Source organism: Andrographis paniculata, unplaced genomic scaffold (genome assembly GCF_009805555.1).
Source record: "Andrographis paniculata isolate CXL003 unplaced genomic scaffold, ASM980555v1 Contig61END, whole genome shotgun sequence".
Taxonomy (NCBI): Eukaryota; Viridiplantae; Streptophyta; class Magnoliopsida; order Lamiales; family Acanthaceae; genus Andrographis; species Andrographis paniculata.
In genome coordinates, this window is record NW_026137597.1 from 1,467,901 (window position 1) to 1,494,985 (window position 27,085).

The 27,085-nt window shown below is 32.7% G+C and overlaps 1 protein-coding gene and 2 pseudogenes across 1 annotated transcript; all 3 read left to right on the forward strand.

The window, feature by feature from the left end:
• Window positions 1–6,282: 6,282 nt before the first annotated feature.
• Window positions 6,283–9,433, forward strand: LOC127260269 (pentatricopeptide repeat-containing protein At3g22470, mitochondrial-like; annotated as a pseudogene).
• A 1,530-nt stretch (window positions 9,434–10,963) lies between these two features.
• LOC127260315 (putative pentatricopeptide repeat-containing protein At1g12700, mitochondrial) lies at window positions 10,964–12,746 on the forward strand. The gene is made up of 2 exons (XM_051288034.1): window positions 10,964–12,515; window positions 12,613–12,746. Coding segments are annotated over exons 1-2 (1,470 nt in total). The 5' UTR covers window positions 10,964–11,047; the 3' UTR covers window positions 12,615–12,746.
• An 11,114-nt stretch (window positions 12,747–23,860) lies between these two features.
• LOC127260316 (putative pentatricopeptide repeat-containing protein At1g12700, mitochondrial) lies at window positions 23,861–26,115 on the forward strand (annotated as a pseudogene).
• Window positions 26,116–27,085: the final 970 nt, after the last annotated feature.

The window sequence follows — 27,085 nt, forward strand, 5'->3', positions numbered from 1 at the left end:
ATGAAACACAACACGTATTGTTTCCCACTATTTGATGCAGGCTGGATTGGGCCACATAAATTAGAGTGAACCAGTTCTCATTGTTCATTTGCTCTCCAATTGTTGTGGTTTGGAATTGAACTCCTCTGTTGTTTTCCTTTCAAGCAAGAATCACATACAACATTTTTTACTTGTATTTGTGTAGGAAGCCCAATCATTATTTTTCTTGTCAACTAGCACCTTCAACCCTTTGTAACTTAAATGACCATATCTGCGATACTACAATTTAGTTTCATATGTAGTATTGAGTTGCAAACATTTCTCTTCCTCTATCTGTTGGTTGCTTTCAAAACAAACAATCTATTTGCTCTCATAGGGGATTCAACTATTTTTCCTTTCAATGGATGATGGATATGGCAAATATTAGTTTAAATGGGTATTGCGAGAATAAAATCTACCGTAAAACCAAGTCAATGATGGATCATCTTTCCAAAAATTAGATACACTCTGGTAGTGCCTCCGGTGGCTGGCGTTCTAACCCAAAGATAAAATAGTTTTCGTCTTCAATGAAAGTGGCACCTTTGATCGTTGGAGCTCCGACGAACAAAGTGAGAGAGAAACTGAGCTGGGAAGGTTTCCGGAAAGCTAGAAGAGATGAGAGAATGAAGAGAGAGTTGTTGGTGTGTTTGGAATGAAAGGAGGAGACTCTTTATATAAGCGTCTCCACTCGGCCAAAATGGCAGGGGATCAATTACGATCATAATTAAGACCTTAATTACCGATGTCATTTATTTTAAATTCAAACCTTTCATTTGAAGTGGTTGTAATTGATTCTAATAACAAACTTTCCATTTGTAACGATCGTAATTTATTTTAATTTCAAACATTCCGTTTGAAGATATTATAATTTATTCTAATTTTAAAATTCCATTTTAGATTATAATAAATTCATCCAACGGATAACATTTTATCCAAATAATACTGCGACTTAGGCCACCCGGGTTTGACTTAGGGTTACACAATTTGGTTTGTCTCGAGACAGGTAAAATAGCCAAAATATTAACCAAGCCCCATATAAAATAAATAAATAATATTTATTTATTTCTTCCAAATTAATTTGGTACACTGACCCGTCGTATTTTTACTCACCAATTAATCGGTTGCATAAATAACCAATTACTCAACAATCCTCCACATGAGTGGAAATGCCCATATTTCAATCTCTGTGAGACATTGATATATCAGGACATGTATCTTTTGGCTTTGAACCTTCAATAGTCAACATTATAGAGTATATTGGTGGCCCACTTGACGTGATGCATTGAACTGTTCTACATCTGCGTGCACTTAGTCAATAATATTGATGTGTCGCTATATCAGTCTCAACTTTTTTTCTCACGTTTTGATCTATTTTGGTCATGGATCTCGTCTTCGAATTCATAAGTGTTTCGTTTGAAGTGACCCATACTTCACACTTATAAGTAATTCTATCTCAAGGTATCTAATTCACACTTTAGGATAATTAAGAGTCATTGACTCAACCTCACTACTTTTGCACATTATAACACTTATTGTTTTTCAAGAAATTGTAATTGAGTATTCATTTCGGACTCTCATAGCTTAGTTTTCCCATTGAACCAAAGCTTGGGATTTCCAAGTGATTTAGTTGGGTTACCACTGTAATTGTCTCTATCTTGTGGATTTCAAACTCATTCCCCTTAACAGTTTGTACATTTGATATTTCTACAATCCTTTGGTTAGCAGATCTGCTAGGTTTTCTATTGATTTTATATATTCAATAGTCAAAACCCCATTGGTTGCCGCTACTATAGATGCTAACCACCATGTGCTGCCATTAGCATTTGCCATTGTTGATACAGAAAGTACTGAATCTTGGTTATGGTTTCTTCAGTTAGTAAGCAGGTATGACATTCTAATAAGTTTGTAATTCATAATTTTTGAAATATTTGTCAATAACATAAATTTTTGTATTTTGTATGTAGATATATTGTACAGGATCAGTATCACATGTGTCTCATATCTGATAGACATGTTGGGATAACAAGTGCAGTTGAGCGTATTCCTGTTTTTCACCCCCCTCGTGGCCGACATCGATTTTGCCTTAGACATGTATGTTCCAACTTCAACCAATATGTTAAAGATGTAAGACTGAAGGATATGTGTTGCAGGATAGGAGCATCCATTGATCCATTGGAGTTTAATGAAACAATGGCGGCCATTCAACTTCTAAATCAAGCAACTTATGATTGGCGAGTACTTCTACGAAGAATTCGTTGAGTTTCAAGCTGGGATGATTGACGTACAGAATGGAAAACTTCACCAATATTTGTACCGATGGGAGAGTTATGAAAGACCTCATCTTCCTGTGATTGCATATTATCCGCTCCTAAAGCCAATGACAGTGAACTTTCACATATACCACTAGTCTCATGTACATCAATAGAATCAACAGGAATATACAACTTAGGACTTAGTTGAGGCTGATCACCATGTACGAAAGTAGTTTCGTACGACTCAACTATCCAATTAGCTCGATCATCTACAACATCAATGACATTTTGTACAAGATTGAGGTCTCCTACTTGTGTACAACGCCTTCATTGGTTCACCTACACCAAATATCATATGCACAATGAATAAATAATTAGGATGGATTTAAATATATAAGGAATAAGAGAAATAAAATACCGCAAAATGATTGTAAGACGGTAGACCAGTCGGATAACCGGCCCGTGTACGCAACTCTGGATTGTTGATAAATCGTCTCAAATGTGTTCTAAACCATTGCAAATATTCCAGAGTATGAGGTATATCATGCAAGGCTGACTGCCCATTCACTAAATTAGGTTGATTCCATTGTTGAATATATATCTTATAACTTTTCAACCAATTCTTTGTGTCGGATCCCTGAGAAGAACTATGAGTATTCCTATTCTCTACCATTGATGGGTTATCTGGAATATGCTGAACTAAGTCCAGTTGCCGAAGCACTCTATCTATAAAATGATGTTCAATACATCGCTCATATAACAAAGGTCCTTGGTAACGGAATAAAGTTGAAGGACAAAAATGTGGTAAACTATAGTATAAATTGGGCTCGTAAGGCCGCCAATTAAACTGCACCAAAAATATAATATATTTATATTAAAAAATTATAACATAAGAGTTATATAATTATTGAAATTTTATTAAAATACCTGTCCATTTCCATCCTGATCAAGAATCTCACGTATAGCAGCCACACAACCATGAACAGTTGGAGTAAAATCATATTTACCCTGAGCACATCTATAATATAAAATACAGTTTGAGGATTAAAAATACAAAATATTTTAATTAAGAACTACTTGTATAAATCACAATACCTAGTTCCGTAAGGCGCAGCAGAAAGCATTACACCATTAGCAAGCATTTGAGGATCGACATCAATAGAGTTTATTGATTTAATTCGAGGAGCCAACATATTTAATCGAGACCATGCCCAAATCTAGAAAAAAAATGAAATACTTAAACAACAAAATAGTGTTCTTAAATAAATTTAAGATGTCAATTTATATAAATATACCTGCAACAATGTGAGGGGGCCACTAAGCTTTTTTTTTTTTTTTACTCCAATAACTGCTAAACTAAGATTATGATATAGACATGCAAGGCAAGCACTTCCCCAACTATACTTATCAGAAAGGTCAAGTTTCTGTAGATATGACAAGTAAATCAACCGGACCCTACTACCATTTGAATTCGGAAGTATACTACCTATAATCATCAATAGCATAAATCCACGTGCCCAACACTCTACTTTTTCTTCGGGACTATCATTATCAATTTGAAACTCAGCACTCTTCAAATGATCTTCTAAAGTAGAGATGCAAAATCCATGGTCCATGCTTGAAATATTCTGGGTCAATAGAAAATTGTAACAAATCCATACAAATCTTTGAAGAGTGCTGTATGGTCTGTCGAGATGTAGCATCACTGACAACATGTTTACCATCGAGGGGTAACTGATATATCATAGCAACATCTTCTAATGTAATTGTTGTCTCACCGAATGTGAAATGAAATGTATGTGTTTCAGGACGTCATCACTCAACTAATGTTGTCAAAAGACCAGGATCATGTCTAACATGTCCAACTCTATATACTCCATAAAATCCAATACGATTTAATATCTCGAGGACCCTAGGATAACATAATTTAGATATACTAGTCCAATATCTTTTAGGGCAAACAAGACTAAACTTATGATCGGTTAATTCACCATTCCAAATATGCTCAGAACGGTGTGTAGATTGAAGATGAAGTAGACAATCGTTACTAGGGCCAGGCAATCCCTCCCGATATGTAAACATCAAAAACACTTTCAACATTCCAAATTAAACATATATGTTAAAAATATATGTGGTTTTAATTTAGTATATATATAAATATAAATAATGCTTATATTGAAATCCATAGCCTATTATGTTAAAACAAATAAAGCCCTTGAACACAAATATAAACTCCTACAACTTATATTAACTCAATCAAAACACTTCCAAACTACATTCAAACATAACACTTGAATCTTATTTTCTAGTTATGTTGTTTAGCTTAAAGCCTATGATTCTCTTTTTTAAATGCTTCTGAACTACTGCACTACTGCAGTGAACTTGAAATTTTCCTCAACTGTCATTTGTTTTGATCTTTCTTTCAAATCGAAATCTTTCAATCTAAATGTGGCCTATATGATCTCAGTACGCATAGCTTAAAACTCTAAAATTATTCAGTATAAAAGATCATAACAAAAATATAAAATACTGTATCCCCAAAACAAGAGTGGAAGCCATCGTTATAACCCCGAGAGAAGTAAAACAGAGTGCATGGATTAATCAAGCCTGATGATCCATAATATAATAAGCGACAGATTAAACAAGCATTGAGCACACTGGCATTCTATTGCATTGAAGTAAACTCAAAATAAATATCTCATCAAAATGAAATTTTAGTCAAAATTCTAAGCTTCTACTTTTTCCTAGCTACATCCAAAAAACACCACTGAGCACACCCTTTTGCAACTTAAGTTTGAACTCCACCAGTCCCTCATAATTGGTCAACTCTCAAAACACTTCAAATGTAATCGCAAGAACACCAATTGGAAAATACACAAAAAAAAAAAAAAAAAAAAAAAAAATCTCCACTTGTATAATGCTCATTCATAAGCAAGCAACTACAGGAGTTTTTCACACACATCCTATTCATACAAAAAACTAATGAAATCAAAGGCTTATGTATCCTTGTACCAACTGATGCACTAATCTTTGGATATCTGTAGATGCCCAAAAGATGCCAGTAGATGCACACTCTTGAATATCTGTAAATCATAAAAAATTAATTACAAAAAACTAATTATAAATCATGAAAAAAAAACTGCTAACTCGAGCAAATTCATTCACATAAGATGGTATAAACATAAATATGTCAATAGAATATGCAATATTACAAAAATTAGAAAAAAAATACATACCATAAAAAATTTAAATATGATAAATAAAAATTCTGAAAATTATATGATTATACAATAAGAAATAGTAAAAAATAAAAAATAAATAAAAATAATAAGATAATACCTTATGGAGGAGATGCTAGCGAACAATCTGGATTGAAGCAACTTTCAAACTTTTCCAACAATCCGATAGGAAATTAAGGATATAAAAAGAGGTGTTGATTTTAAAGAAAAAATAAGTGAGACTCGAATTTATATGAAAACGAACAAAACACAAAAATTACAACAATAACTTTATTAATTTCTACGTTAATACTTCCGCCAACCAAACTCACCAATGTATTTTCCAAACCAACAATCAAACAAAATAGAACGAAGGGAACAAAATTTTCAAAATCAATTACCATAGAGGAGCGGCACCAACGGCAATGGTAGAGAATGGCAAAAGAAAATCGCAGAAAACCCTAAAGAATCGCAGAAGAAAACGTCGAAGGAGATTTAGGGCTTGAATGATATTTATTCTTATTTTTAATAAAAATATATGTAGTAGTTTCTAAAAATACTATATTTAATAATTTAAACGTTTTAAAAACTTCTAAACTTAAAAGTTTAGGAGTTTTGAACACTACTACAATATATAAATATAGTAGTTTTGAAAACTCCTTTGGGGGCTAGAATTTTAAATGGCACTTTGACTTAGGCCATTTTTAAAAAGCTCCTCTTTGTCTCACTTCCTTCCGATCCCAAACCTTTCCAAAAACCCTAACCTCCTAATTTGCAGCAGGTGAGACTCCCAAATGAAGAACAAGAAGAGCTTCAGTTTCAATTTGGGGATATTAAGGCCAATTAGCTATCCAACTCGTTTCGCTTCTGTTTCATGTATTTTCTCTCGTTTCAGATTCACGTTTCTTCTTCTTTCTCCGTGTCGTCATTTTGGAACTCACCCTGTGGTAAATTATGGGAATGTTAGTGAGGCTAATGACGCGCTTCATATGTTCGATCAACCCGAACAATGCCTTCTCCCAACATCAAAGAATTTAATAAATTGATGTCCTCAGTAGTCAACCTAAAAGAGTTTTTAGTTGCCATTTCTCTTTTTAAAGATATGCGACCGTTTGGGGATTCCAATAAACGCTTGTATGCTCAATTTCCATCAATAGTTATTGTTTATCATGCCGAACTGATTGTGGATTTTCTATTATGGGATGGTTTTTTAAGTTTGGCCATGTTCCTTCTGGGCATACCTTCAGTCTAAGTTGGGAGGTTTGTATAGCGAATATAGGATCAGTGAGGCACAAATTTTATTTAAAAAGGTAGAAAGTGAGAGGTGTTGTGAGATGAACGTTGTTTTATATGGGACTGTAGTAAATAGACTTTGCAAGATGGGAAACACTGCTGCAGCTCTTGAACTGATCAAGGAAATGGAAAAAAGTGGTGTGCGGGCAAATTTTCGTTTTATAACTAGTCATTCACAGTTTTTGTAGTGATGGAATTATTGATGCGGCTTTCAAAATATTCTATAACATTCCTACAAAAGGTGTCGTTCCTAATATTATCATCTACAATTCTTTGATTTTTGGATTATGTAAGTTGAATCGATGGGACGAAGTAAAAATGATGTTCAAGGAGATGATACATTGCAAAATCTATTTGGATGTTGTCACATTTAGTACATTGGTTGATTCTATATGCAACAAAGGGTTGGTGGATCTGGCGGAGGATGTACTTCATGTCATGAGGGAGAAAGGTGTGGATGCTGATGCTGTTTCATATAGTGCATTGATGGATGAAAATTGGTTGCAAAGACGAATGGATGATGCAGAAAAAGTTTTTGATTCAATGGCTTGTAGGAATATATCTTATGATGTTAACAGCCACACTATTCTACTTCATGGGTATTGCATGAAGAAGAATATAAAAAAGCTATTCACGTATATAATGAGATGTTGCGCAATAATTTGAAGCCATATATTGTTATATATAATGTTTTGTTGAAGAGGTTGTTTCATACACGCAATTTTTTGATGATTTGAAGGTTGCTGGTGTAAAACCTTGTTTTTACACTTATTGTAACATGTTAGATGGTCTATGCAAGCATGGGAATGTTCAAGAAGCATTAGAGTTCTTACATGCATTAGAGCATATTAGAGCATAACGGCGTATCTCTCTATATTGATTACTACAATACTGTGATGAATAGGTTGTTCAAATGGAAGAATCTTGATATGGCTTGCGCTATGTTTAACAATCTCCATTATAGGGGTTTGGAACCAGACATTGTAGCTTATAATATATTGATACGAGGATCTTGCGGCTGTGGATTGCTCAAGAAAGCTGAAAATCTTATTTCTAGAATGAAACAAAACAAAGTAATGCTAGATTCAATCACCTATATTAATATCATTCGAGGAATTATGCTACATGGTGAATATGATGATGCAGTAGCAGTTTGCAAAGAAACGATTGCAAAAGGATTCTCACTCAACTTGTATACAGTTTGCCTTGCTGCACAGTTCGAGGAAGTTTCATGCCACCCTTCTTAAAATGGTTCGTAAGTTGGGTCATAATGTTTTTAAACAAAATTTGAGGTTGAATATAGGTTAAATCAATTGAATAGACTACCCATGTCAATAATGTGTACATTCCTTTTCGGGAGCCTTACTGAAAGAACTCTAGAGTTAAGTGTGCTTGCTCTAGAGTAATTTGAGAATTGATGACCCTTAGATAACCCTTTGGGAAGTCTCCCAGAGTGCGCGTGAGTGAGGAAAGAAACGCGTTGGAAGGACTTGTGTTGACATGTTGGGCCAGCCTACGATCCCGACACGTTTAGCTTTTTTGTGGCTTGTAGACAGGGGTGTCACATTTGGTATTAGAGCCGACCTACGATTAGCCCACAGTCGTTGACTGGAGTGGTGACGGGCCGAGCAATTGACGATTATTGGGGTGCAACAAAGACATTACATTCTATAGTGGCGGATGATGTGATACCCCCCGAAGTTAGGCCGTTGCTTAGCCAACTCCCGTGTGTGGATGGGCCGGTATTAGGCCATTCAAAGTTGATTAGAGATTAAATGGATTGAATAGACAACTCTTATTAACAATGTGCACATTCCTTTTCGAGAGCCCTACTGAAAGAACTATAGAATAAAATGTGTTTGCTCTAGAGTAATTTGAGGATGGGTCACTCCCACTTGTGTTGACATGTGGGGCCAATCTACGATCCTTACACACCTGGCTTTTTGTGGCTTGCGGCCTGGGGTGTCAAAATTACTGGATAAAGGTTACATTCATCCTAGTACGTCTCCTTGGGGATATCCATTTTTATTACTAGATACGACCATTATAAATTTACGGTTATGTTAGTTGGGCTGACTAACGCCCCGATTATGTTTATAGAGTTAATGAATATAAATTTTCAATCATAGCTTGATCAGTTTATGGTGGTATTTATCAATAATATATTAGTGTATTCCCCAGATAAAAAGACATATCCAAAACATTTGCGTGTGATATTAAATACATTGTGTGCGAGAAAGTTATATGTCTAGTTATCCAAATGCGTTGTTGCTTTCTTGGGGCATGCTGTTTCTGGAAATGGTATCTCAGTAGATCCTTCTAAAGTGGCGGCAATCTCGGATTGGCCAAGACCTACCAATCAATCAGAAGTAAGAAGTTTTTTGGGTTTGGCAGGGTATTACCGAAGATTCGTTCTTGATTTTTCGAAGGTTGCAAAGCCATTAACTATTTTGCTGAAGAATAATGCAAGGATTAATTGGAATCATGAGTGTGAGTCTTCATTTTTAGAATTGAAATATCGATTAACTTTAGCTCATGTCTTGGTTTTACCAGTGGAGGGTGAGGATTTTGAAGTTTTATGGTGATGCTTCGAAACGAGGATTGGGATGCGTCTTAATGCAGAATCAAAGAGTTATTGCTTATGCATCATGATAACTAAAAATGAATCTTCGGTAATACCTTGTCAAACCCAAAAAGCTTCTTATTTCTGATTGATTAGTAGGTCTTGGCCAATCCGAAATTGCCACCACTTTAGAATGATCTACTAAGATACCCTTTTTAGAAATGACATCCTCGAAGAAAGAAACATTTTTCAACCATTTACCCACCATACGAATCCCACAATTAATACATAGATAGCCAAACATTTTCGCCATTAACCACAAGATGCCCCATACTCTATGATAGCAAAGATAGGACCCTCCTGTCTATCTCCACCCCGTGTAGTGTAGTAGAATCTGTGCAACGTTAAATCACCCAAGGGAAACCCGGAAACTTTACCCCTCCTTGCACGCCCTAACGGGATCACGTTTGGAGTTTGGCATATGATCCTAAACTATCGATAGACCTCACTAGTAGCTACTCTAATGAGTGGAACAACACCGAACACGAATGATTAGACTAAATATGTCTCAACTACAATGGGTCTAATCCTTGAATGACCGTATGACTAAGTCATCCATTTGTCCGACTACTATCGTCCATTATCGTCAAAGTGTTACGGTACATCGGGGTCAAATATCCTAACCTCAGATGATGTCCTCGCTTAGCACTACCACACATAACAACTAAACGATAGATTCATAAAACATAACCGATAAACCATGCAATATATGTGCAACATGTCAAATAAGTGAATTTACCAAAAATAGCTGGTGAGACAGCCCACCTCTTTTTTTTTTTTTCATAAATTCACCAACGCAATCAAATACGTATATAAAATATCATAAAATGCAAAAGTCTCACACATGCATACGCACACATATATATAAGTATATACATGCACTGACAAAATGATCCGTATTTAATTTATAAGAGCTACATGCTTATTCAAAAGCCAATTTCTATAATTAGCTCGTCGAGTTTCAAACTTTTATATTTAATAGAATACGATATTCTAGCTATAGAACTATTCCTCCTAATATTTATATCACAGGATTATTAGATAAAAATTGTTAAGAAAATAGGCATGTGCAATATTAGTTAATTTTCTAGTTTATCTATAGATTTTAGGAGATTATCCAATTATGTTCTAATTTATGTTCTCTTTTGCTAATTTCTTGCTTAATTTTTTTTCTAGTATATTTTTATCTGTTTTCAGTAGATTTATCCAAATTTTAGTAAATATTAGTTAATTCCATCGAAATCGATCGTTTACGGTTGAAGTCGTGCAGGCTCCACCGAAAGAGTTGCTCCCAATTCAACGACGGACAGACTCTTTTGAATACTTCCGCAACTCGCACCGAAAAATCAACTAACGATCTTGGAGCCATTTTAGGTTTCAAGCCATTTTAGGTTCCAAACATATATGAACTTTTTTTTAATTAAAATATAAAAAATTATATAGCTAATATAAAAATAATTAATGTATATAATATAATAATTTTTTTAAAAAAATATGTTACTAATTTTTATTTTTTTTTTAGAAATGAAACAAACCGTTGGTAATTGGGAGAACTTCCACTAATCTCACTAAATTCCCATTTCGCTTCCCTCAATCAAACCCTAACCTCCCTCCGGATTTGCAGCTGCTGAGATGAGATTGAGATGGAGAACAAGAAGAACTTCAATTTAAATCTGGGGATATTATTGCCGATTCGCTATCCAACTCGTTTCGCTTCAGCTTCAGGTATTTTCTCCCGCACGCTCCTCCTCCTTTCTCCGTGTCGTCGTTTTGGAACTCACCCTGTGGTAAATTGCGGGAATATTAGTGAGGTTAATGATGCGCTTCATATGTTCAATCAAATATCCCGAAAAAGGCCTTCTCCTGGTGCTAAAGAATTTAATAAATTGTTGTCGTCATTAGTCAAGTTGAAAGAGTATTCCGTTGCCATTTCTCTTTTTAAAGAGATGCGATGTTTGGGGATTCCAATAAACGCTTGTACTCTCAATATTGCCATCAACGGTTATTGCTCATCATGTTGGACTGATTGTGGATTTTCTATTCTGGGTTGGTTCATTAAATTAGGTCGTGTTCCCCGTGAGCATACATTCAGTCCATTAGTGAGGGGTCTGTTTATTGAGGACAGGATCACCGAGGCACAAGTTTTGTGTAAAAAGATAGTAAGAGAGAAGTTGTGTGAGATGAATGTGGTTATATATGGGACTGTGGTAAATGGGCTTTGCAAGACCGGAAACACTGCCGCAGCTCTTGAACTGATCAAAGAAATGGAAAAAAGTGGTGTGCCGGCAAACATTCATATTTTCAGCATAGTAATTCATAGTTTTTGTAGTGATGGAATTGTTGATGAAGCCTTCAAGATATTTTACGAGATGCCTATGAAAGGTGTTGTTCCCGATATTTTCACCTACAGCTCTTTGATTTTTGGATTATGTAAGTTGCATCGATGGGACGAAGTAAAAACGATGCTCAAGGAGATGATAGGTCGCAAACTCTATCCGAACGTTGTCACATTTAATACATTGATTGATGTGATATGCAAGAAAGGTTTGTTGGATCTAGTGGACGATGTACTTCATGTCATGAGGGAGAAAGGTGTGGATCCTAATGTGGTTTCATATAATGCATTGATGGATGGATATTGCTTGCAAGGACGAATGGATGACGCTGAAAAAGTTTTTGATTCAATGGCTTGTAGGAATATATCTCCTGATGCTAAGAGCTACAATATTCTAATTCATGGGTTTTGCATGATGAAGAATATGAAAGAGGCTAAGCGTGTATATAATGAGATGTTGCACAATAATTTGAAGCCAAGTATTGCTACATATAATGTTTTGTTGAAGGGGTTGTTTCATACATGCAACTTTTCAGACGCAATGCAACTTTTTGATGATTTGAAGGTTGCTGGAGTAAAACCCTATTTTTACACTTATTGTAACATGTTAGATGGTCTATGCAGGCATGGGAATGTTGAAGAAGCATTAGAGTTCTTACATGCATTAGAGCATAATGGTGTATCTCTCCATAGTAATTACTACAATATTGTGATGAATGGGTGGTGCAAATGGAAGAATCTTGATATGGCTTGGGCTATGTTTGACAATCTCCATTGTAAGGGCTTGAAACCAAATATTGTAACTTATAATATATTGATACGAGAATGTTGCAACCGTGGATTGCTCAAAAAAACTGAAAATCTTCTTTCTAGAATGGAACAAGACAAAGTGATGCCAGATTCCATCACTTACAATAGTATCATTCGAGGAATTATGCTACATGGTGAATACAATGATGCAGTAGCAGTTTGCAAAGAAATGATTGCAAAAGGATTCTCCCTCTCCCTCAATCCATTTACGATTGCCTTGCTGCACAGATCAAGGAAGTTTCGTGCCATTTTTCTTAAAATAGTTCGTAAGTTTGGTCGCATTATTTTTAAGCAAAATTTTCAAGGAAGGAAAAAAATGTTTGTTCCTGGTGCACATTTGCTGAGAAAGTAAACATTATTTGTTTGTTTTTGTTATGAATGCATATGGAATGCTATTACAGCGCAATTAGTTAATCTCATGAGTAGTTGTTTGTTCTATAGTGTTGGTTGTTAAGTTAATGACTATTGCTTCCATATTTTCATTATATATGTATTTACTTTTATAGTTTGAGTGGAGACGATGTATGCATTGTCAAACAATAAAAGTTGTTTTAAGGATATATATATATATATATGTAGTTTTGTACTCTTCACTAATAGGCTTCTTGTCATAATATGATTCAAGAGAAAGATAAGTATTTGAGGATAACTCTATCTGGTTATTGTAGGAGACCTAAATAGCATTAGTTGACGTGGGGATCGTACAAGTAGTGGGCTACCTGGCATATTGTGCTTCCAAAATGTATTAGCGCCATCTCTAGATCAACGATCAAAACTAGAGATGGAGACGGGTAGTTTCAGGACGGGTTTCGTAGGCTCAAAACCACTTGCTGGAAAACCATAGGCTGAAAAATTACACCAGACTGGTCTGTCTGGAATGAGTTGGATTTGGGATTAACCCTGAAAGTTCTCTTCTTTTTCCCATAATCTATATTTATAATTTCTTGGATTCCATTATGCCCTGTTTGTTCATTTACAATTTATTAGACTCTAATTTTATAACCTGTCATTCAAATTTTAATTATGTCTTGTTTGCAAACTATTTTCAGCAAGGATAAAAGAAGTCCCTAATTCTAATTTTAGGATTGCAACTGCATTTAAATTATAATGATTTATGTGTATTGTTCTTTACTTCTTTCTATATAAGTTATTATATTCGTTTGTAAAATGTGTTATTTAGTAAATTCTTGCCTAGAAAACATTTGCCCCAGTATGAAAATGTGAAGAACAAGAATTACACAGATCAATCAGCCATAGATAATAGATATATTCTTCAGTAACATAGTTTTCTTTTAAATTTTGAACCATTGAGTGAATACATGGCGCGGACATGATGGTGCAGATCAAAGTGTAAGCAAAATTCGTACCAATATTTGTAAAATACTCCCTCTCTCCATAAACTAATGTCCTACTTTTCTATTTGGGATGTCCAACAACTATTGTCCTATTTCCTTTTTTAAACACAAATTTTACATTTTTAACTTTAATTCATTTATTACTTTTAATCTCTACCATACAATTAAGGGCAAATTTGTCCATTCATAATAAAAAGACAATTACCTAAAAGTTGTGCAAATATACTTTAGGACAATAGAAATTGGACTGAGGGAGTATTATTTTGGCGCAAAATATCATATCTTATTATTTTTTTATACATTAAGAACAGGTTATGTATAATGTCATAGTTCCGCCAACTTTCGCATTTGATGAACTCGAGGTAATGAACTTAGCATTATAATATTTCTTCGAATATATTTTCTTCTTGTGCATGTAGTTTGGATAAATTGGAGGCTCGTTTGAAGAACAACAATATGCAACATTTTCTTATGGTAGTTCTTTGATAATATCAACACTACCGTCATAAAAAATAAAATAAAATTACATCAAAAATATTAAAAAGTAAGATATATATAGTTGAAATCTTAAATTTATATCTCGTGATGCAAACAAGCGTATTGTTAATTTATGGGCAAAATGTGAAATACTTGAATCCAAATTACTACAAAAGATAAAAATAAATTCGATATGACGTAGTTAAAGATACATACTTATATCCACCGATAGAGTCGACAAGAATCAAAATTTTAAAAATAATTCAAATATAAAATATAACAAAAAGAAAACCAAATCAAACAACTCTCAAAACAACCAAAATCAAAGTATCAACTAATTTTTGCCAGACATGAGCGGACGGTGTGTGATTCTTATTCAGTTTTTTTAATCACATTTCACGGTTGCTCATATAAATATATATAAAATTAAAACTTAGTTCAATTATCAGCATATGACATGTCTCAAACCCTAGTATATATATTTTTTTATTCCAACAAACTATAATTTTATCCAAAATAATTTTTAAAATATAATAATTTTACAAATTATCGAAAAAAACAATATAGAAATTTTAAAAAATAAAAAATTTAGAATTTTGAGAGTGCAAGAATTAAAATATCTTGTCATATATATATATATAATTAAAATATAACTTAATACAACAAAATCCTAAACCTATCTATATTTATTATAGCAACAAATCCTAATTCTATTCAATTTCTTTTAATTGTTTTTGTAAAAAATATAATTTTACAAATTATCTAAATTCAACATTAAAAAAAAATAAAATAATTACCTACCTGGTTGAACTCGAGGTAAATATATCCTCTTATTGTGCATGTATGCATGCAATATTTTTCTTATGGTAGTTCTTTGATAACATTAACACTACCGTCATAAAAAAATAATATAAAATTACATCAAAAATATTAAAAAATAAGATATGTTAATTTTATGGACAAAATATGAAATACTTGAATCCAAATTAATACAAAAGATAAAAATAGACTCGATATAACGTATTTAAAGATATATTCTTAAAATAATCCAAATACAAAATATAACAAAAAGAAAACCAAATCAAACAAACTCTCAAAATAACAACCAAAATAAAAGTATCAACCAATTTTTCCAAGACATCCAACTATGTCTGATTCTTGTTCAGTCTTCTTTTTTTTTTTGCTCATGTAAATATATATATATAAAGTTAAAACCTAGTCCAATAGGCAACATATGACATGTCATCAAACCATAATTTATATATGTATATATATTTTGTTATTCCAACCAATTATAATTTTATCCAAAATAATTTTTAAAATATAATAATTTTACCAATTATCCAAAAATAAAAAAAATTAAAAAAAAAATCTCAAAATTATGAGAGTGTACAAATTAAAGTACCTTATCATATATATATATATATATATACAAAATACTCTCTCCGTCTGGCTTTAAGGGTTCCATTTACTTTTTGCGTGTTGATATTTGAATATTGATTATTATATCAAATCGTAGTACAAGTTAAGAAATAATTACAAAAGTACTTCCATTAGTGTCTTGTACGGCTAATAGAAAGACATTTGTACAAAAAATTATACAAATATAAATATATTATTAATATTAAGTACAATGATACAAAATTTATATGTGACCCTCAGAAACGAACGGAAGAAACATATATGATATGATATGAACTTATTAGTAGATATAGAAACACAAAATATTTATTCAATACCTTATAACAGTATATCTATTCAATATTTAAGAAATATTGGACGCGTTTCAATTTTAGTTATATTCATATTATTTTTAAAAAGTGACATTAATAAAATTTCTATTTATCGTCTACCGAAAAATATGAAAGTTTTATTACTTGAAGTTTTCTTTTGATCATTCTCTTTAAAAAGTGATCATTAATAAAGTTTTCAATTTAGTTATATTCTCTTTTGATCATTCTCTTTTGATCATTACGCGTTTCAATTTTAGTTATATTCATATTATTTTGTATACTAAAATCATTAATAATGTTTTCTATTTATCATTCTCTTTAAAAAGTGATTCTAACCTTCCTACCTTAGATACTGAACTAGCCAGATCTCGAACATCGTGGGCTGTCAAAGCCTCCCGAAGATTGGTGTGCATTTTCCTGACCACCAAAGTGGTCATATCACTTTCTTCAATTATTATCGGGCAACGTCCCTTCATTAATCGCATCCGTTCTATGAACTGGGAGGCGGTCTCCGCCGGCATCTGCTCGATCTCCCAAAGGTCTGTGAGTGAGACTGTTGGAAGAGGAATAAAGAACCTTGCATGAAAGGCCGCTTCCAAACCTTCCCAGGTTTGTATTTTTCCAGGCAGTAGATCGACAAACCACGAAAAAACTGTTCTGGTAAGAGACAACCCAAATAGTTGCAGTTTATAAAAAGGGTTGTTACCGATCTCTCCTAACTGTGCTGTAAACCGACCAACATGCTCTATGGTGGAGGATCCGTCTTCTCCTGAGAAAACATGAAAGTCTGGCGGTCGATATTCCTCGGGAGAGGATAGTCGTTGATGATCCTTTCCGGAAATGGCCTCTGATACACCGGTTGGTTCACCGTTTGCGGATTCATTCCGAACTGTACCCGCAAGACTCGAGCGATGTCCTCTGGATCTACCCTTGGTGGAACAAAATCTTCCCTAGAGAAGGCTGGCTCGTCTGGGATGGGATTATGAATCTGATCTCCCAATCCTTCTTCTCTAAGGACAGTTGGCTCAGTTTGGATGGAATTATGAGCCTGTTCCCCCAACCTCTCATTCGGCTGGGTATTATCAACTCTCGGTCCTAAAGGAAAATTATCTGGGAAAGTTAGAGGAGTCTTCCCCATATCTGTTCGGTTGAAAGTTGTGACGCTTGGAAATGAACTGTCAACATACATTGGCCCTGCAAACGTTGATCTTGGAAAAGTCGCCTAAAACAAGAAGGTGACACGGCTGGAAGCATGTTTGGATATAGGGTGAATCTGGAGAATGTCTGATCCAACATGTTTTGCATAAGATTTTGTTGCTCGTGCAACATGTTCTGCATAAACATATTCTGCTGATTGTTCATTTGCTAAAAATAAGACAACCAATCGGTAGGTGGTTGGGGAATCTCCCCTGGATTTGGCATAACTGGTGGTGAAACATTTTCTCCCACCGGTGCTGATGATGATTGAGGTTGTGTGCTTGCCATGTTGATCCTTCTGACGATTCGGCCCGACCTGAGTCGTATGAAATTCTCTGGTGATGTAGGATCAGTAATCTTGCCTTTCTCCCATTGTGGTTGCCAATTTGTTAATGTATTTTTTCAACAAACAAAAAGTAAAATTCAAAGATATGGAAAATATCTTTAAACTTGATTAATTAGCGTCTGAGATTAGGAATCTCTAAATACTGTACGGTACATAAATAAATTAACTGGAAATTAAAATGCTGGAAATTTAAAGTGGTGATCCCCGAATCTGACTTTGCTTTGTTGAAGTTGATTGAAGATGCCTTCTCCAGAAAAATCCAAATCCTTAATTATTCCTTGAAGAAAACGCTTGGAACCGTCGCCAGCAACCGCTCAAGATGAAATGTTTTGAAACGTCGCCTGGTCAGTTACAGCAACCGTCTCGCCAACTGCATCACCCAACCGACTAATCCAGCGACTAACTGGTCGCTAGACCAAAAGACTCCTTGGCCGCCCCCACCAAGTGACCAAACTACTGTTCACTTAAGTGAGTAGCCGACTTTACTTGGTCCGACCACGTACCAACTGACTTGCTTATCCGACCGCAGACCAACCGACCCGCTTATCCGACTGCTGACTAACCGACCTACCTATCCGACCTGCTGACCAACCGACCTGAGGACTTCCCGACCTAAAGACTTCCTGACCCAAGGACTTCCCAACCTGAGGACTTCCCGACCTAAGGACTTCCCGACCTGAGGACCTCCCGACCTGAGGACTTCCCGACCTAAGGACTTCCCAACCTGAGGACCTCCCGACCTGAGGACTTCCCGACCTAAAGACTTTCCGACCTGAGGACCTCCCGACTTGAGGACCTACCGACCTGACCTCCCGACCTGACCAATCGACCGAGGACCTCCCGACCTGACCAACCGACCGAGGACTAACCGACCTGACCAACCGACCTGAGCGCAAATTTTTTCCTTTTCCACCCGAGTTCGTGTCTAGCTTCCTTTAAGATTCTGCTATCCTTAATTTTATTATTATTATTATTTTTTGTACGTAACACCTATATTCTTTAAACATAGTAAAATAAATAAAATAAATATATAATAAACAATATATAACTAAATTATATGCGTACACATATATAATATATGTTGTAACAAATTATTGAAATAATTAATACTCTTTCGCTCCTTAATATATTATAATTTTTTTTTTTGTCCTTTTCCAAAATAAAATATTCATTTTCTAATTTAGCAACTCTATTACATAACTACTATTCAAAATACCATTATACCTTTATTATATTAAAAAAATATTACATATTTGTCCCGTAAGGGATGACTTGGTGTGTGGGGGTTGGACTTATGATCGTGAGCTTATGAGTTCAAATTTATTTTTATGTTATTTTTTTCCTTCCGTCTGTTAAATTTACCTCATTATTATGTTTGAAAAAGTCAAAATATTTATATTTAGGGCGTGTTTGGTAATTAACTGATAGTTGTTATCTGATTCAATTAGTTGATAGCGGTAAGCTGATTCAATTAGTTGGTTTGACTAACTTATTCGATTAACTGTTTATATTAAAATGTTGGCAAAACAGCAAACCCCCATTTCTTCCATTTCTTTTCTTTCCCATATTCTTCTTCACACATCTTTTTCCTCAATTTTTCTCTTCTTCTTCTCCAATTCCTTTTCAAGCCATAACAGTTCCACTTCTTTCTTTTCTTATTTTTCCTCAATTTTTCTCTTCTTCTTCTCCAATTCTTTTTCACGCCATAGTAGTTCTACCCGCTTCTTTCTTTTCTTCTTTTACCCCCAATTTTTTTTTCTTCTTCTTCATCTCCAATTATTCTTTGAAGAATGAAGAATTGGAAAAGAATAAGAAGAGAAAGAAGATGACGGGCGGAAGCGGTTGGAGAGGGAAGAAGGAAGGAAGAAAATAAAGATAATAAAGAAAGAAGGGAAAGAAGAAGATGAGAAAGAAGACATCAGGTTTTTTTTTTCTCCAATTTTTTTTATTTTTTTTTCTCTATCTATTTTTCCCCAATTTTCTTTCTTCTTTATTTTTTCTCCCTAATTCTTTCGTGCACGGTTGCAACGAGCAGCAAGTTCTTTTTTTCTTCTTAGATTAATTTCAAATCTTGATGTCAAATTGAATTTTTAGATTTCTGAATTTGATAAAAACAGAAAAAAGTAATTCTGGGTTTGGTAAGAAAGAAGAAGAAGGAGGAGGAAGAAGAAGAAAGAAGAATAAAAAAGAAGAATGAACGAGGAAGAATAAGAAAGAAAAAGAACAAGGAAGAAGAAGATATTGTAAAAAGTAGTTATTAGGGTATTTTAGTAATTTTATACAGAAATATATCACTCTATGGACCACAAATCGCATTTCAGGTGCGTGCTATACAACCTCCGTTAAATCCTAACGGATGGGGGATTTTTTGCAACATTTTGGAAACCACGAGTAGGTTTTTTGGAGTTTTAGAACCACGGGGGCTTTTCAGCAATTTTTGGAAACCACAGGGGGTTTTTTTGCTGTTTTGCCTAAAATATTTGGTGAAACAACTGTTTCATATTAGCTGTTTATACGTAGAATGATAATTGAGGACATTTATATTTTATTTTTTTCTAATATATTCAATTGTGTTCTTTTGAGTTTAGAATGTTTGAAATTTTTTGTTATTAGTTATTGAAAATTGTAAAAGTATTATAAAATAGTATTTATTTTTATTATAGTTAGATTTTTTAAAATAATACTATATTTTTATTAAAAATTATATATAAATAATTTTTTCTATTGAAAATGATGTACAATATAAAATAATAAATTTTTCATTTATATATTTATTATGTTAATTATCGATTAGTTCATTATATTTATAATTTTCAATAAATTTAATTTATTTTTAATATAAAATTTATATAATATAATTTTAATATAAAATAAAATAATTATATATTTTATATTTTGTGTTTATTTAAATTAATTTATATATATTACAATTAAAATAATTTATATATAAAAATTAATCATTTTAAATTTACAAAAGTAAAACTATAATATAATAAAATATTCTAATATAATTAATAAATAATCAAAATATATTTATTTGTGTAAAATGCATAATAAATTTTTAAGGACAAATAACGAATAAAAAAATTTAAACTGAAAAAGTTATTTCAAAACGTTGGGCAGGTTAGTTTTTTCAAAAATTAGCTTTTTGGGTCCAAAAAGTTGTTCCAAAAATTTAATTTACCAAATACCTAAATTAACTGTTTGACCGGTCAAAATGCTAAAAGTTGTTCTCTTTGTCAAACGCCCTCTTAATTATTATCTTCATTCAATATTTATTTACTACGAATGTCAACTTTATTATTTTCTCCCTTCATTCTTTTAGTTACTAATTAAATTTTAAAAATACATCCAACTACATTTTTATTTATTTTTTATTATTTTAATAAAATATTTATTTTTTTAATTCCTCAGCCGAACCCAAATCGGCTAAATATGGCAGACGAAAAAAGTAACTATTTGGGTGTGTTTGTTTGGGGGTTTGAATTTTGGATTGGGATTTGAATAGTAAAACTTTTGAATTTGAATAGTTGTATGATGTGATATAAATAGGGTTTGATGTGATGTTTTGAATGTAAAATTGATTTTTAGTATAATATAAAAAATGAAAAAATAGGTGTTTGATTTGATGTTTTTGGGGGGAAAAAATTGGATGAATAGTGAAAATCCTTCAAAATCCTTCAAACAAACACACCCTTAGTAAATTTCTCAATTTTCGGTGTAACAATTATTGATTTTATAGTGTTAATTTACACAATTTTTACATACCTAATTGCGTTTGATTTTCTTATTAGTGATTAGTGTTTAGTGATTTTATAGTGTTTTGGTACCTTCACTAAACAAAATGATTAGTGATTCAGAGTCCCTCGAGTTCTTCAAGTGGACAATTAAGTTATATTTTCCCTTCAATTGGTTGATTTTATATCGTTATTTTGTTTGATTAAAAGCTATGGCTTTGTTTTAGCTTGATTTTATTATTTTAATTTTTTTTTTTTTCAAAAATATCAAATCAAATGCTAAATTTTTATTTATTTTATTACACTAAAATTTAATTTTATATTCAAAATATCACATTAATACATATTTATATTTTTGCTTCAATTGAGTATATTTTGCTTCACGGGTTCTTAAATAAATGAATGTCTAATATTGTTTAATCAGGGTTTAGTTTTTTAATCCAAATATGTAAATAGTAATCCACTGATTTAATTAACATTTAGTTATTAAAGTCATAAATTTTGCATAATAACACTAAAAAGTACATTTTAGTCTTTTCTTTAATTTTTTTTTTAAAAGTATATACAAATATAACACAACAAAATAATTTATAACACTGTTACAAATAATGACAAAATTAGTGGAATTGACGAAAATAAAAAAGTGGACATAACAAGTGGTATGAACGGAGTATAAATTAATTAATTAAACTAAATTAATAATCACATCACTGCAATCATTATCTATTGCATCACTACTCAACAAAACCCACTAAATTCAAATATAAACCTACTACACCAAAAAAAATGCGGATTCCCAAAACTCCTAAAAAATTCAAATCCAATCCAAACCCAAACCCAAACCAAATCTTCCCAAATCCAACGTAAAGGAATACACCCTGTGTTTTTTCAAATCCGATTTGAGCAAAATTACTGTGCCAAAACCGGGCTTGTTCCCCAAGTGCCCGGCATTTGCTGTCTTTGCAGCTTTTTGCTGCATTTGTTTTATTTAAAATATAAATAAAAATTCAAATATTATATTTATTTGATATTTATAATATTATATTTAATAAAAAATATACAATATATATGTCATTTTGTAGAAAATAAATTTTTTTATAATACAAATAAATAAAAATTTAAAAATATATATGTTGGATATAATATAAATACATAATGAAACCATTTCATTATTAATTTCATCAATTAAATTTAATATATATTTATATTATTATATTCATCACCCATCAAATCAATAATATCAAAAACTCTCCAAATTCAAACCAAATTAATACACAAAAAAAACACATAAATTCAAATCTATTTTAAAATTCAAATAAAAATCAAACTCAAAATCAAACACAATTTTTCCCGAACCATCCTAAAGAAACATACTCATAATAATTATATATTTAATGTTATTTAAATAATTTATACAAATTGCGCGGCACGGTAGAATGCTGGTATTATGAAAACTAATCAGACAAAAACAAATGTCAATTTCTTAGGGGGTTTTAGAAAAAATTGGGTTTGAATTCGGTTTTTATTTAAATTTTAAATAGATTTGAATTTATGTATTCTTGGTTTAGATTTGGTTTGAGTTTGGAGAGTTTTGATCTGTATTGATTTGATGGTAATGAATATAATAATATAAATGTATATTAATTTGTATAATTTGATATAAATTTATAAATTATTATTTATTTGTATTATAAAATTTTTTATTTTCTACAAAATGATATATATTATACTCTTTTAGTCCCAAACAAGGTGCAACATTTATTTTTTGCATGGGTTTGTAGGTGGGTAGCATTAAGTACGATAATTTAGAAATTAGGTGATGTGATTGAGAGAAATATATATTTTATTTTTTTATTTGGACGAGGGGATAAAGCGTGGGATAGAGATTAAATATAATTGTTGAAACGTGACTTAGATTTAGCGGTCTATCCGATCCGAAACCAAAGCGAAAGGACTGTTTCAATTGTCAGGGTTCATTTTGGGATTATCCTAATTAATAACAAATAGGCTTAGGGTTTTGGGTGTTTTGGGATGCTTATAAATACACAACTATGGTTCTTAGTCGGATGACATAATTGTAAATCTCTGAATCGGTATAATAAAATATCTCTGGTTCCTGCCCGTGAACGTAGGTTGATACACCGTCACCGAATCACTTAAAATCTTTATGTTCTTTGTTTGCTTTCTTTCTCGTTTTGTCGTAACAATAATTAATTATTTTCTATTTTAAAAATATTGCATGAGATTTGAAATATACCAAAAAAAAAAAAAAAAAAAATATTGGTAAGATTTTTGGGACTGAGGGAATCATTTTTTCTTATATTTATAATTTAATAAAAAAAAAAAAAAAAAGGGAAACAAAGCCTTCTCAGTGTCCCCCAAATCAAAACAGCCCGCCCCAAGTCACAGCGGAAATGTGTGGTAAGATGACCGGTCCACCCACCAGTGTACCATTTGCGTTTATGTTTCATAAATAGCAGAATAACCCAAAAAGTTTCCCAAACTCAGAGAAGGGCACAATATGCAATATTAGCGACGCCGGCGACGGCGACGGCTATCGATCAATCACTAATCTCCCCTTCTTCATCACGCCCTAATCTAATCTAGTACTTGAGGTCAGAACGCACGCGCTGCTCTTCGTTTCGTTTCCGGAATGAACGACTATGGTTTCAAGCTGCCTGTTCTCTATGCAACTGCTTTTACTTCAGCTTCAGGTATTTTCTCTCATTTCAGATTCACATTTCCTCTTGTTTCTCGCTGTCGCTCTTTTAGAACGCACTCTGTGGGGAATTGCGGGAATATTAGTGAGGTGAATCATGCCCTTTATATGTTCGATCAAATTTGTCGAAGAAGGCCTTCTCCCAGGGTCATAGAATATAATGAATTGTTGTCCTCAGTAGTCAAGTTGAAAGAGTATTCCGTTGCCATTTCTCTTTTTCGAGATATGCGCTGTATAGGGATTCCGGTCGACGATTATACCCTCAGTTTGTCATTAACAGCTATTGCTTCTCTAGCCGGACTGACTGCGCGTTATCCATTCTGGGTTGGTTCTTTAAGCTTGGTCATGCTCCGGATGAGTATGTCTTCACCCCCTTAATCAGGGGTTTGTTTAGAGAAGACCGGATTGCTGAGGCACAAGTTTTGTTTAAAAAAATAGTAAGAGAGAGGTTGTGTAAATTGAGCGTGGTTTTATATGGGACTGTAGTAAATGGACTTTGCAAGAATGGAAATACTGCTCTAGCTCTTGAACTAATCAAGGCAATGGAAAAAAGTGGTGTTCCAGCGAGCGCAAATATTCTAAACATGGTAATTCACAGTTTGTGTAGTGATGGAATTGCTGATGTGGCCTTCAAGATATTCGATGGAATGCCTATGAAAAGTGTCTCTCCTGATTGTTTCACCTACTCTTCTATGATTCTTGGATTATGCAACTTGAATCGATGGGAGGAAGTAAAAAGGATGCTCAAGGAGATGATATGTTGCAAAATCTATCCAAATGTTGTTACGTTTACTACATTGGTTGATGTGATTTGTAAGAAAGGGTTGTTGGATCTGGCAGAGGATGTACTTCATATCATGAGGGGGAAAGGTGTGGATCCTAATGTGGTTTCATATAGCGCATTGATGGATGGATATTGTTTGCAAAGACGAATGGATGACGCTGAAAAAGTTTTTGATTCAATGGTTTGTAGGAATATATCTCCTAATGCTAACAGCTACAATATTCTGATTCACGGGTATTGCGTTGCAAAGAACATAAAAGAAGCTATGCGTGTATTTAATGAGATGTTGCACAATAATTTGAAGCCACATATTGTTACGTACAATGTTTTGTTGAAGGGACTGTTTCATACACACAACATTTCAGCTGCACTGAAACTTCTTGATGATTTGAGGAATGCTGGTATGAAACCCAACTTTTATACTTACTGTGACATGTTACATGGCTTGTGCCAGTATGGGTATGTGGAACAAGCATTAGAGATGTTACATGCATTGGAGCATAATGGTGCATGTCTTCATATTGCTCACTACAATATTGTTATGAATGGGTTGTGCAAAGCCAATAAACTCAGCATTGCTCTTTCTGTTTTCAATAATCTGCATTGTAGAGGTTTGGAACCGGATGTTGTCACTTATACTATCTTGATGAAAGGGTGTTGCCAGCAGGGATTACTCGAGGAAGCTAAAAGTGTTCTTTCTAATATGAAACAAGCAAAAGTGCTGCCTAATCACATCACCTATAATACTCTCATTCGAGGAATGATGCAGCATGATAAATATGATGATGCAATAGCAGTTTTTGAAGAAATGCATGCAAAAGGATTCTCTCTTGATTCATCTACGGTTTCCTTGCTGCTAAGTCGGCGGACATTTCACGCCACTCTTCTTAGAATAGTTCAGAAGTTTGGTCCGATTACTCTTGGACAAAATTTTGGAGTGAAAAAAAAGACACAGTTGATGAGAAAGTAGAGATCATTTGTTGGTTTTTGCAGAGTCTGCAATTAATGTATGCATTAGTAGATACATTTGTAAGCTAATCATTGTCATGTAGATCTTGATCATGTATGTGTGTATGTACAGGTGTGTTTGCTTATATGGTTTGGCACATACAGCAGCAGCAGTAGTAGTAGTGCAGGCTGTTCTTAGAATGTATTAGTGGTTTTATAGCTATCAATGAGAATATACTATATCTGTCCGGCTCTTAAGGATCTCATTTACTTTTTTATTTTTAATATTAATTATTATATAAAAATACAGTGCAAATTAAGAAAAAATTGAAAAAATATTTTCTACTAGTAGAAGGATAATTATACAAAAAATTATACTAATAAAAATATTTTTAATATTAAATAAAATTATACAAAAAAGTAAATATGATCCTTAATAGGAGCATTTTGAGGGGGGGTTGGAGAGTTAATGTTAATTTTTATTCTTTGCTCAGTTATATATATACATATTTATATTCATTTTAGTATTCTGAATTGGACAATTGGCTTCATTTCAATATTTGTATTTTGATTTGATTTAACATAGTCTAATGTGCGTTTGGATATAGCCTTACGGACTCGCATGGATATAATCAAATTTTGAATTGAAAATAAGTTTCTGACCTAATACTTAGTAGATATATGCTATTTTAAATAAAAATTTAATTATTAATACAATATTTAAGTCAAACTTGAATATTTAATTTAATAATTTTTAAAAAATAAAATGAGACGAGACAGATCCAAACAATAATGGTATTATGATTTATGATTTATTTTTATACTTCTTTCGTTCCAATTCACAAAACACATATTTTATAATTTTTGCCAGTTCTATTCAAAAATATTATTTTTAATCATACGATAATAACAAAATACTATTAATTTATACATAAGATTAACAAAAATGTCAACCCAAACGATTTATTTGGAGTGGGACAGGAGTATTAAATTATATACTTATTTAATATGTTTTATAAATAATACGTCTAGTTTTTATGAATATAAAATATATTATTCCAATCAAATCAATTTGAAAAATAAAATACATAATACAGAAAAAATAAAATGGGGTGGATTTATTGAAAACTTGTATATACACAATATATTTGAAATAAAATTATAAAAATTCACATTAAATCATTAATATTTTTATTTTTATTTGAAATAAATTAAAATTTTTAATTTAAATAAAAAATGT